This window comes from Nerophis lumbriciformis, linkage group LG11 (assembly GCF_033978685.3).
Source record: "Nerophis lumbriciformis linkage group LG11, RoL_Nlum_v2.1, whole genome shotgun sequence".
In the NCBI taxonomy this organism is placed as follows: Eukaryota; Metazoa; Chordata; class Actinopteri; order Syngnathiformes; family Syngnathidae; genus Nerophis; species Nerophis lumbriciformis.
In genome coordinates this window covers 8849802-8860827 of record NC_084558.2, presented here as the reverse complement: position 1 = coordinate 8860827, position 11026 = coordinate 8849802, and the positions used below count along the sequence as shown (strand labels likewise).

Below are 11026 nucleotides of genomic sequence, written 5' to 3'. Positions count from 1 at the left end.
AACAAAGCTAGTATGTTCGTGCAACGAATGCTTAGCATGCTAGCATGGTCAATCACACTTCAACATATACGCTAACGGGGGAAATATATGCCGGTTAGCCTGTATGTCGATATGCAATCGAACTGACAGGGCAAAATATATATTCGACAAATAAAACCTATGTGGATATGGGTAGTGTCAGTACCTATTTCATCCTCAATTTGCTGGTACGCTGAGGAATTGGGTTCCAACATTAGCACGGCTGTCATGGCAATGTGGAGACAGCCAAATCACATGATAAAATAATTTCCCTCATTTGTGTTTGTATATTGTGGACTACATGTACCAAGTTATATGGCAATCTGAAACGTTTGAAACAGTAGCCTACAGGCATACGTTGGTAAAATGTCTCCTCTTTAGTTTTGGGCGTACCGGTACATTAGGCTGCTAAGCATGCTCTATTTATTTCACCAGTATAATCATTACTAGCGTTGGTTGTAGTTTGTTTTAGTCTTTGTTTTCTGATAGTACTGACAATAACCATATGATTGCCATGTGTTGTGATATTGACAAAACGCTTGTCTATGCAGCTATTATGGTCCCATTTCCTCAACCCCGAGTAAGAGGCAGTGGAAGTTTGAAGTTCCTTGGAGTAGCCCTGTCGATCCAGATGGATTCGGCTGCGTATCTGGCAACGTCATCCAGGTAGAGGGGAAAGGGACTACAGAATTTTGACCGTGATTGCAGTACCATTTCTGGCCAGATTCTTACATATGGCTCCTTTGACTTTCTTTCCATCAGTTCTACTCACAGCAGATTTGGTATCCAGGTGGCAAAAGTCGTACGTTTGCTAGTGTGATTCTCCCTCTGTCTCCATCATCAAACTCCACCATCACGCTTCCCTCCTTCTCCTCGCCCGGACCTCCTTCAGCAGATGAACATGAGTATTTTGCATTTTTACATGTGTGTGTGTGTGTGTGTTTATGTTGTTACACTCACCTCTGTGGACATAACCAGGGTAAAGACAACGTGAGCGCTCGCTCCAGTAAGCACAAACCCGCGTCCCCGCAGTCAGGATGGCCTCAGTCTGTGGCCGCACGTCCAGAACCTGAACCAAAAATAAATACAGTTCACGTGACCTCTCCAACCTCTTTTAGAAGCTGTTTTACGAATCCACGAGACTGAAACTCACAGCTTCCTGCAGGATTTGCTCCAGTGAGTAGATCCTGGGCCGATTCCCACGCTCTCCATCGATGACGACGCTAAATCTAGGGGGACACAAAAAAAGGGGGAAAGGTGATGTATGACCATCTCGAGACGTAGAAAGGCTTTGTGTACGTGCAGCGTACATGTCAGGCAGGTCCAGCGTTTGGACGCAGGCAGCATACAGCAGCTCGTCCTCCTTGGAGATCAGAATCTTCAGGCCATCCACCAGCATCTCTTTGCTGAGCACGCAGTTGGGCAAGGCTGATGGATTTGTGCGTGGATTAGAGAGTGTGCGATTGTACGCATCATTGGTGTAACACGGATCGTTACTACGCGAGGTCATTGTTGTAAAAAGCTAATTATCGGTGTCACTGCAGGGCCTACCGGGTATTTTGCAAGGCATGTTGGGAGGAAGGTAGACCGTGGACTTGTTGCTATCCTCTCCCTCCTCCTCCTCTTCTTCTTCTTCCTCATCCCCTTCACCCTCAGAGAAGCTGCTCTCCTCGTCCAAGTGAAAGCCGTCGTCCGCGGTGAAGCTCTGCAGGAGTCGGCTAACTGCGTGACCTTTGGCCTAGAGCAGGAAACGGGATGTGACGTCAGCACAAAAGGACAATATATAAGGTACACTAAGTTGTTTGAACAGTTACGTCTCAACATAAGATAATGATGCTGTTTAAATTCATTACAATCGTCCCGCTTTTATTGGTGTTAAATTGGTTACGGATAAAAGAATTTCCGCAAATTAATTATAAGCCAAATACTTTCACAAGTAGAGCATTGAAAAACATTTACTACCTTTTACATTTTTCAACATTATGAAAGCCAGCTAAGACATGAAACGACACCCTTTAGTCACCTTTACACTCTTTGCTGCCTCAGGCTGAGCCAATCAGTGGCCATGATACTGAACAAAGCACTCTGATTGGTTTGGGCTCCTATAGAGGCAAATACTACTGTAAGACATGTTTAGTTTTAGTCATTGTTAGGCTTGAAAGTAGTCCAAAAATTGTTTAATATTTAACAAAAAAAAAATCAGCGATATAGTGAAGTCGCCATATTTGAAGCCCGACAGGGCGAGAGACAACTGTTCTGCTAATTGTGCGTTTATATTTTTTATTCTTCTTGTCTGCCAACCTTTAACGGGACCACATCACACGCAATCACATCAAAGCGCAAATGCGTCTTTCATTTTGGGCAGCTATTAACTTTTGATCAAAGGCTGTGGGAATGATGTCATAGTCGCATCAAAGCACTTAAACGCATCCAATCAGATTATTTCAATAATTTCTAGTGGCCATATATGTCCATGGGGGGTGGCTATGATATGCCGTGATGCACGATTAATCGAAATCGAACCGATATCAGGGTTTTGATTAGTGCGGTAAATAACCGCAAGAGGCTGAGGGTTTTTTTTTCTCCACAGTTGACCTGCATTTGAGTGACAGCTATGTTCGCTATTCAGAATTGTTGAGCCTCGCGCTTGTTCGTCTCTCGCTTCAAACAGGAAGAAAGACGTCTTGCTTTGTGCGTCGCTCTCATCAGCACCAGCGCGCGTTTATTTAACAGTGGAATTAACTGAACAGAGTGATCCCTCCCTTCTATTCTATTTATACCCCCGTTATCTATTATTTACTTTTTACTTTTTAAATTCGATCTCAATTTTGTACACTGCTGCTGGAATAAAAATTTTCCTGAGGGAACTCTCTTGAAGGAATCAATAAAGTACCATCCATCCATCCAGCCATCCAGCCATTCAGCCATTAACAATCTTTGTCTCGCAAAGTAACACGCATTTGGAGGAAAAACATAAGATTAAAAAGCCAAATGTCCCAGTGTGGGAATATTACAACTTCAAATGGGCGAGCGAAAATGATCACGTGATAGCAATACACAAAAAGACACCGTTCGACCTCATTTTACCAACTCGGAAAAGAAAATGCACTCAAAAATGTTTAATATCTGTTTGGATTACATTTTCCTTATAGAAATGACTCCATTTTATTTTTTGTTTGTTTATTTATTTAGACTAACAAAGGTATTTACCTTCCTAATACAATACAATGGTAAACAATTCTACAGTAATGACAAGCAAGTTCATACAATATTAAATGGTTACTTGGATTAATATTGTATATTATGATTACATTACATTATATATAAACACTGTTTAGTTTTTTAACAATTATTTATTTAGTTAAAGAGCACGATGTAGACAAAAGCTCTGAGTCGGTCTGCACAAAGCCATATATTTTTTTAAGTAAATTATTGCATATGGTTCTAATGCACCTTGGGACATGAATGTGTTGATTGGCAGTCTAAAAGTAACACGTCTTCCTTCTCTCACTTTTGCAATTTTATGCATTTTAATGTATAAAATATAACAATCGCAAATCGAATCGTGATCCCAATTTTGGAGAGAAAAATCGCAATGAGGTTTTTTTCCAATGTTGTGCAGGCCTGACAGAAAGTTAATATTTTGACCCTCTCATGTCAGGCAAAACACCTCAAGTGTGACACATTGAACTTTTATGGCAGTGGCAATCAAGTATGAGCAGTGGTATCATTGTTTTCTTGTCTTGGATCTCATCAGCAGTGTTGGACACCTAAAAGTCTAATTCATTGTTCTCACCTTCACAAACACACACCTAAAGATACTACTCATCCCCGGACAGGTTTAGGCTAGTCTCTATCTAAAGATGGCTGATGAGTGATGATGAAAAGTCAGCTTGTCCGACGGGTTTCTGCTTGCATTTCTGCAGGGTACACCACAAGTGTGTGTGTGTGTGTGTGTGTGTGTGTGTGTGTGTGTGTGCATTTATTTTACTGACAGAAATTTGGTCATCAGAGAAACTGAATAATTAGTGATGATAATGGGTGCATACAAGGGTATGTTTCACACATCATGGCCAAAGATTACCTTTACACTCAAGCTTCTTTTTTTTTTGTGGACATGCCGTCCCGATGACTCAAGGACAAACAGGACTAAAGGAGTTATAAGTAGATTTAACATGTTTTTCTGCCAGGGTGTAGCTCTTCGGGAGTGATCAGTCGCCCTTGCTTTTCTTATTCTCTGCCCTTACAGTGAAAAGTCATCTGTCTCCCTTCCCCAGCTGCTGCACTGGCTAAAACTCTGGCCTGTCCTGTAAATGGGATATAACTACAGTTAGAATATTTGCTCATTCCTCATTTTTTTCTTTTCATGTACTGTGCAACGATCCTGCATATTGTGGAAGCCCACTTATTTTAAGGGGTCCAGATTAAAACCTAGAACATGTCGGTATGAAGCGTTGCAGTTCTACACCATGACAAACCACAACAATGAAGCAAATATTATTGTTTTAATAAAGGCAATTATTATTGTATTAGATTGCAGGAAGCACATTTGTGGTTGTAGAAGCATGTGATTCACCTTAAGACCAGTGGTTCTCAAACTGTTTTCACCAAGTACTACCTCAGATAAAACTTAGCTCTCCAAGCACCACCATAATGACCAACATTAAAATACAGTAGCATAGTAAGCCCAAGTATTCATTAAAAACAAGGCAGATATTTCTGTATTTAATATTTTTGGGCACTGTAACACAGTTTGAACAGTAACACTATGAATAGGAAAATAAAACACTATACATTAATCAAGTGATTCTTTGGTGCACCACTAGTGGTAGACGTACCACAGTTTGAGAATCACTGTCTTAGACAATCAGCAGCGAAAGGTAGCGACAACAATGACAAGCTTAGAAGGTATGCATGGGGCCGTACCTAATCAAATGTCTTTTGAGCAAATATGAAGTCTTATTTGGAGAACAGCTAATATGAGTCTCACCTTTCCCAGATGTCTGTGCACGGTTGAGCCCCTCCTTGTTGTCTCCTTGCAGTTCCTATTGTCGTCCATAGGAGCTCCGCGGTACTCTCGGTCATCCCCAAAGCTGGAGCCCACTGAGGAGGCCGCCCAGCTGGGAAGAGAGGACCTCCGCGTACCCTGGTGACATGGATGTTCGCTTTTGACTGTGCACTGCTTCCTGTGTGTGTTCGGACCGTTTCCTGGGCCTGAAAGTAAAAAAGGTCATGAAGCTCTAAATTCATAGATAGAATTATCTTGTGCAAGGGGCCCAGGCGTTGTGTGGCCCTAAACACGATTTTGTTTAGTGGCCCCACTTTAGTCATTATAATTATTCATTATAATTTTTGAACTCCTGAGGGGCCCATACCCCACCCTAAACCTAACGTCACCGCCTTACATACACACACTCAGCATATCAACATGCACTAAAAACTGCACTTCATTTGCGTAAGGTGGATATAAGCTGATTGGTGTACTATTATATTTAGTTGATACTACTGATCATAATAATACATCATTATATTATTATCAGGGCATCCACTGGGGTTTTAGCCTACCCGTCTTTAAAAATCGAGTGATGCCTCTGTTTCGAACGTTAATCAAGGTTCCTTGAACGCATCACAGTTATGTGCCATTACATGCAAAAGTGAAACTTTTAAACATAACTTTGTCCAATGCTGCCACAAATAGATTACGTGGGCCCCACGTTGGTCTTTATTATTTATTATTCATCATTATTATTTTTGGACTCTGGCACGATGTGGAATTTGCAAGTTCTCCCCGTGACTGCGTGGGTTCCCTTCCGGGTACTCCGGCTTCCTCCCACCTCCAAAGACATGCACCTGGGGATAGGTTGATTGGCAACTAAACACTAAACTGGCCCTAGTGTGTGAATGTTGTCTGTGTTGGCCCTGCAATGAGATGGCATCTTGTCCAGGGTGTACCCCGCCTTCCGCACGAGTGGAGCTGGGATAAAAAATGGATGACCCCCTACACACACACAGTGTTTACATGCACTAAACACCTTTACTTATTAATAAGGCAGATATTAGCTTATTCATGTAGGATTATAATAAGGCAGATATTAGCTTATTCATGTAGGATTATCTTTAGTGTACAATAATATTAGTAATACATTATTATTAGGGCTGTCAAATGTTATTTACATTTTTTTAAATACATTAATCACATTTTGGAATTTGGATTACCGGTAATCATGATTAGTAACAGGTGATTACGCGCTTTCATGATTAAAATTTGCTCATTTTATTGTCAAAATGTCATCCCGGAACATTTTACCTGAATGCATGTCATTTATTTGCACAAAACTTGGGAACAGTTTTATCTAAAGTTCTTTCAGGCTGTATTTTGAAGTGAAATTTGCCAGCGAGCACACTAGTCGGAGTTTCCTCACTCATGTTTGTACTGATGTATGATGTTGAGGTAAAAGAGCTTATACGGTCAAAATAAATTCAATAATTAATCTTAGTGTGTTCTTGATTAACGCTATATTTGTATGATGACGCTGCTGACAAATCAGCAGCGTCGTTCAAAAAAGCTTTTATCAATTACGCCAAATAGCGAAAGTGAAACCGCTTCTATCAAGACATGATCTTGAGAAATTAATCCACGCTTTTATCTCGACTCGTCTTGATTATTGTAATGCCCTGTATGTTGGCATTAGCCAGGCCTCCCTCGCCCGCCTGCAGCTCGTGCAGAACTCTGCTGCTCGTCTGCTAACACAGACCCGCAGACGTGAGCACATCACCCCTATTTTAGCGTCCCTTCACTGGCTCCCTGTGCGTTACCGAATACATTTTAAACTCCTTTTATTTGTTTTTAAATGTCTAAACAACCTTGAGCCAACCTATCTCTCCGACCTCCTTCTGCCTTACTGCCCCACCCGATCCTTAAGATCAGCCGATCAGCTGCTGTTGACGGTCCCTGACACAAGGCTGAAGCTTAGAGGTGACAGAGCTTTCGCCGTTGCTGCTCCCAAGCTCTGGAACGACCTACCCCTGAGTGTTAGACAAGCCTCCTCTCTTCCTGTTTTTAAATCTCTCTTAAAAACATACTTTTATTCCATGGCTTTTAACACTGAGTGATATCCATACTGCAATGGCGCCCCATAATACACCTGCTGTGATCCTGTTTTTATGTTTTTATGTTTTTATTAATTCTATTTTAATTATTTATTTTTTATCGTGTTCTGTTTGTGTTGTATTGTGTTTGCTCGGTACTCGTTTTATCTTTTAACCTGCTCATTGTACAGCACTTTGGCTACCCCTGTGGTAAATTTTAAATGTGCTCTATAAATAAAGTTGATTTGATTTGATTTGATGATTAATCACATGAGTTAACGTGTTAATTTTGACAGCTCTAATTATTAAATGATGATGATGATGATTATTATTAGTGCATATAGCCTCCCTTTCTTTAAAAATTAGGGATGCCTCTGTTTCAAACTTTCATCAAGCTTTCTTGAACACACCACAATTATGCGTTTCGAGATGCAAAAGGGAAACCTGAATGTAACTTTTTATCATATTTTTACCTTTCTTTTTTCACCTCATTCCGGTTCTCAAATCATTCCCCATTTTATTCAAACAACCTTGTTATCATCGTGGTCACTGCCGTTGCGTCCTTGGGCAAGATACTTTTATGATGTCGTCTTTAAAAAATTGTAAATCTTTACAAAGGCCCAGGCAATGATCATGTGGACCCCCTTAGTGCTTGTGGCCCTAAACAACCGCATAGTGTTCTTCATGCCATGGGCCAGCCTTAATTTTGTGTTTAATACGAGCGTTAATGATAAATGTGTTCAGATCTCACCTGGAGGTCCTGGTTTCCTGGTCCTTGTTTTCTGCTCTGTGTGCAGCCCAGACGTAAAGGAGCCAGTGGGGTTTGATGAAGCGTCTTTGGAGGGTGATCTAATCCTGATGTCACCGGCGCCCTCGTCACTGTTGCAGCTCCAGTCTTCCTCAAACTCTGTGGCAGCGCAACATCAATACGCTCAGTCACATAAGCTTCCAATGATCTGAATGCAAACACCATTAAGTATGGCTGGGGCGCCGCTTGACAGAACGTATTGACAGCCCACTTTCAATATTCCTTCGGCGTCTTCGGCTGCACGTTGGAAAACTTGCATATTAATGAGTGGCCACTACATTAGGCACACTAAAGGGAGCGACTCAGATCCCAGGATACGTGCCGCCATGGCAGCCAATTCAGACACACATGTTCACACGTGATAGTTATTGGCAGCTGTGTGTCACCGACTGCCCGGGTCACGTCGGATGTCGACACATCTCCGACACTCTTGTCACTTACACGGCTCGCTCGTCAACACTTTGCCTCAGTCGAACATGGTCACGCGTTACATCTGGGCGTCATTAAAGCCCGCCAGGTCACTCGCTTTTTCTTGCCTGAAGAACGCAGAAGAGGAGCCGAGGCGTCCTCCCCGTTCAGTGCCTCTGAGGAGGGAATCTGCTGAGAGCGCCGCGGACATGGGTGTGACATTCTGAACAGGGCCAGGGCGAGCTCGTGTTACCGTAAGGAGTGGGTGAGCAGGGGGAGGGGAGGCGGGGGTCATCGCGGTGGCGGTGTGGTAGAGGGCGTGGCGTCGCATGCCTGCGGCAAGTCGTTAGCGGTTTTAATGCTGTGACAGATGAGCTGGGAAGTGAGAAGAAGCCACTAATGATGGGAGACATCTCACTAACGGATCCACACACACTCATTTGTGACAAAATTCCACCGTGTCTGGTAGAAGCTTTCCCAGCTTTCATCCAAACGAGGGATAGAGATACTTCCATATTAGCCCCCGTCCACTGGAAACGATCATTTATTGATAGCATCTCAGTAAGACCTGCTCAGTGGCCTTGTGGTTAGACTGGAAGGTCGTGAGTTCAAACCCCGGCCGAGTCATACCAAAGACTATAAAAACGGGACCCATTGCCTCCCTGCTTGGTTGGAATTTAATGATTCCTGAGCGCAGCCACCGCTGCTGCTCACTGCTCCCCTCACCTCCCAGTGGGTGAACATGGGGATGGGTCAAATGCAGAGGAGCATTTCACCACACTTAGTGTGTGTGTGACTATCGTTGGGACTTAAACTTTTTTTTTTAACTCACCATGCTCGGAACTCTCGCTGTCGCTCCTCTCCGCCCCGACTTCCTGTTTCTCAGAGGCCAGATTGTGAGGCGCTCGGTTTGCGTCGACGCCCATCACCTTTGGCTTGCGACCTCGCTTTCTCTTCACGGCCTGACTGGTTTCCCATTCCTGTTGCGAATCTGATGGATAAGAAGCAGCACACAAGTTATCTTCTCCAGTAGACACAAATGATTGGCTTGCATACCTTCTTAAAGGAACAAAACAATAGCCAGTAAACTTGGGTATACTTTTAGAGTACAGCAGTGTACAGTTTATATAGCACTATAGGTTAATGGTAACCTGACACTCGCCAGATCCTTGTAGTTCGCTGAGATCCACACATGAATCTGGGAGTTCTCAATAGGAGATGTATTTCAGAAGGCGGGGCCTTGTAAAACAATCATTGTATGTGATTGGATAAACCACTTGTTCGTTATCTTTATTGTTTAATTATTTATTCTATTATTAGTGATTCCCAGAGCCCAAAAAAAGTCTGCGGGCTATAGAGCGTTTTCTATTCGGGCTCCAGTACTATGGAATGCCCTCCCGGTAACAGTTAGAGATGCTACCTCAGTAGAAGCATTTAAGTCCCATCTTAAAACTCATTTGTATACTCTAGCCTTTAAATATCCCCCCTTTTTAGACCAGTTGATCTGCTGTTTCTTTTCCTTTCTCCTCTGCTCCCCCCTCTCCCTTGTGGAGGGGGAGACACACAGGTCCGGTGGCCATGGATGAAGTGCTGGCTGTCCAGAGTCGGGACCCAGGGTGGACCGCTCGCCTGTGCATCGGTTGGGAACATCTCTGCGCTGCTGACCCGTCTCCGCTCGGGATGGTTTCCTGCTGGCCCCACTATGGACTGGACTCTTACTATTATGTTGGATCCACTATGGACTGGACTCTCACAATATTATGTCAGACCCACTCGACATCCATTGCTTTCGGTCTCCCCTAGAGGGGGGGGTTACCCACATATGCGGTCCTCTCCAAGGTTTCTCATAGTCATTCACATCGACGTCCCACTGGGGTGAGTTTTTCCTTGCCCTTATGTGGGCTCTGTACCGAGGATGTCGTTGTGGCTTGTGCAGCCCTTTGAGACACTTGTGATTTAGGGCTATATAAATAAACATTGATTAAACATTGATTGATCTTGAATGACGTGCTACTTCAACCACTCACATCGAAATCAACCCGTGACGCTGATGAGAGCGACGCTGGGAAATCCAAACTCGGTCGGAAGAAGAGCCAAAACATCCTTGCCACCAATAAATGCCTTCAAAACCGTTCTCTGTTCATCTTTTAAATAACTAATATTCCATCGATGTCGCAAAACAATTGCAATAGCAGAATCAATGTCAGCACACGACTCCTCGCTCCGTGCCGCCATTGTTGTTTGAATCAAACAGTCCCTTCGGCGCTACGTCACATCTATGAAATCCCGCCCGGTGATTCTGATTGGTTCATTATTTTTGCTATCTGGAAGGAGTTTGCAATGCCTTCGAGCCCAGACCCTTGTGTTGAGCTCAGCAAACTACAAGGGTCGGGCGAGAGTCAGGTTAGGTTAATGGCCCATTTAATGCCAACATTGCCACTTATTTCATAGTTGTCGACCTACAAATTATGATTAGACGCAGTAGTGGTTGTATCCATGTTACGATTTTCAGCGCATTTTGGAACGCCCACTTTTAATTCCAAAATGTGGACTGGACCAGCCTGCTGACGTCACCTACAGAAGACTGGAGGCAATATTATATTGCATAGAATGTGTTTTGGTAGTATCTTCATCCCGAGTGATGTATTTTTCATGCAGAATTTTGAAGGAATGATCAAATATGTCTGCCGGATGCATTGTTGC

General features: G+C 43.2%; 1 protein-coding gene across 6 annotated transcripts in view; it reads right to left on the bottom strand.

Annotated features, from left to right (window-relative positions):
* Nucleotides 1-11026, bottom strand: part of bahcc1b (BAH domain and coiled-coil containing 1b) — a 182559-nt gene that overhangs the window by 11739 nt on the left and 159794 nt on the right. For 5 of the 6 annotated variants that reach the window (XM_061967479.2, XM_061967477.2, XM_061967482.2 and 2 more), the window contains 8 exons: nucleotides 9156-9314; nucleotides 7859-8014; nucleotides 5009-5232; nucleotides 1570-1756; nucleotides 1329-1446; nucleotides 1172-1247; nucleotides 979-1087; nucleotides 791-904 (listed from right to left, as the gene is read on the bottom strand). In XM_061967479.2, coding sequence (XP_061823463.1) covers nucleotides 791-904; nucleotides 979-1087; nucleotides 1172-1247; nucleotides 1329-1446; nucleotides 1570-1756; nucleotides 5009-5232; nucleotides 7859-8014; nucleotides 9156-9314 — 1143 coding nt within the window. The remainder of the gene's footprint in view (nucleotides 1-790; nucleotides 905-978; nucleotides 1088-1171; nucleotides 1248-1328; nucleotides 1447-1569; nucleotides 1757-5008; nucleotides 5233-7858; nucleotides 8015-9155; nucleotides 9315-11026) is intronic. The other variant, XM_061967478.2, reaches the window with a different exon arrangement.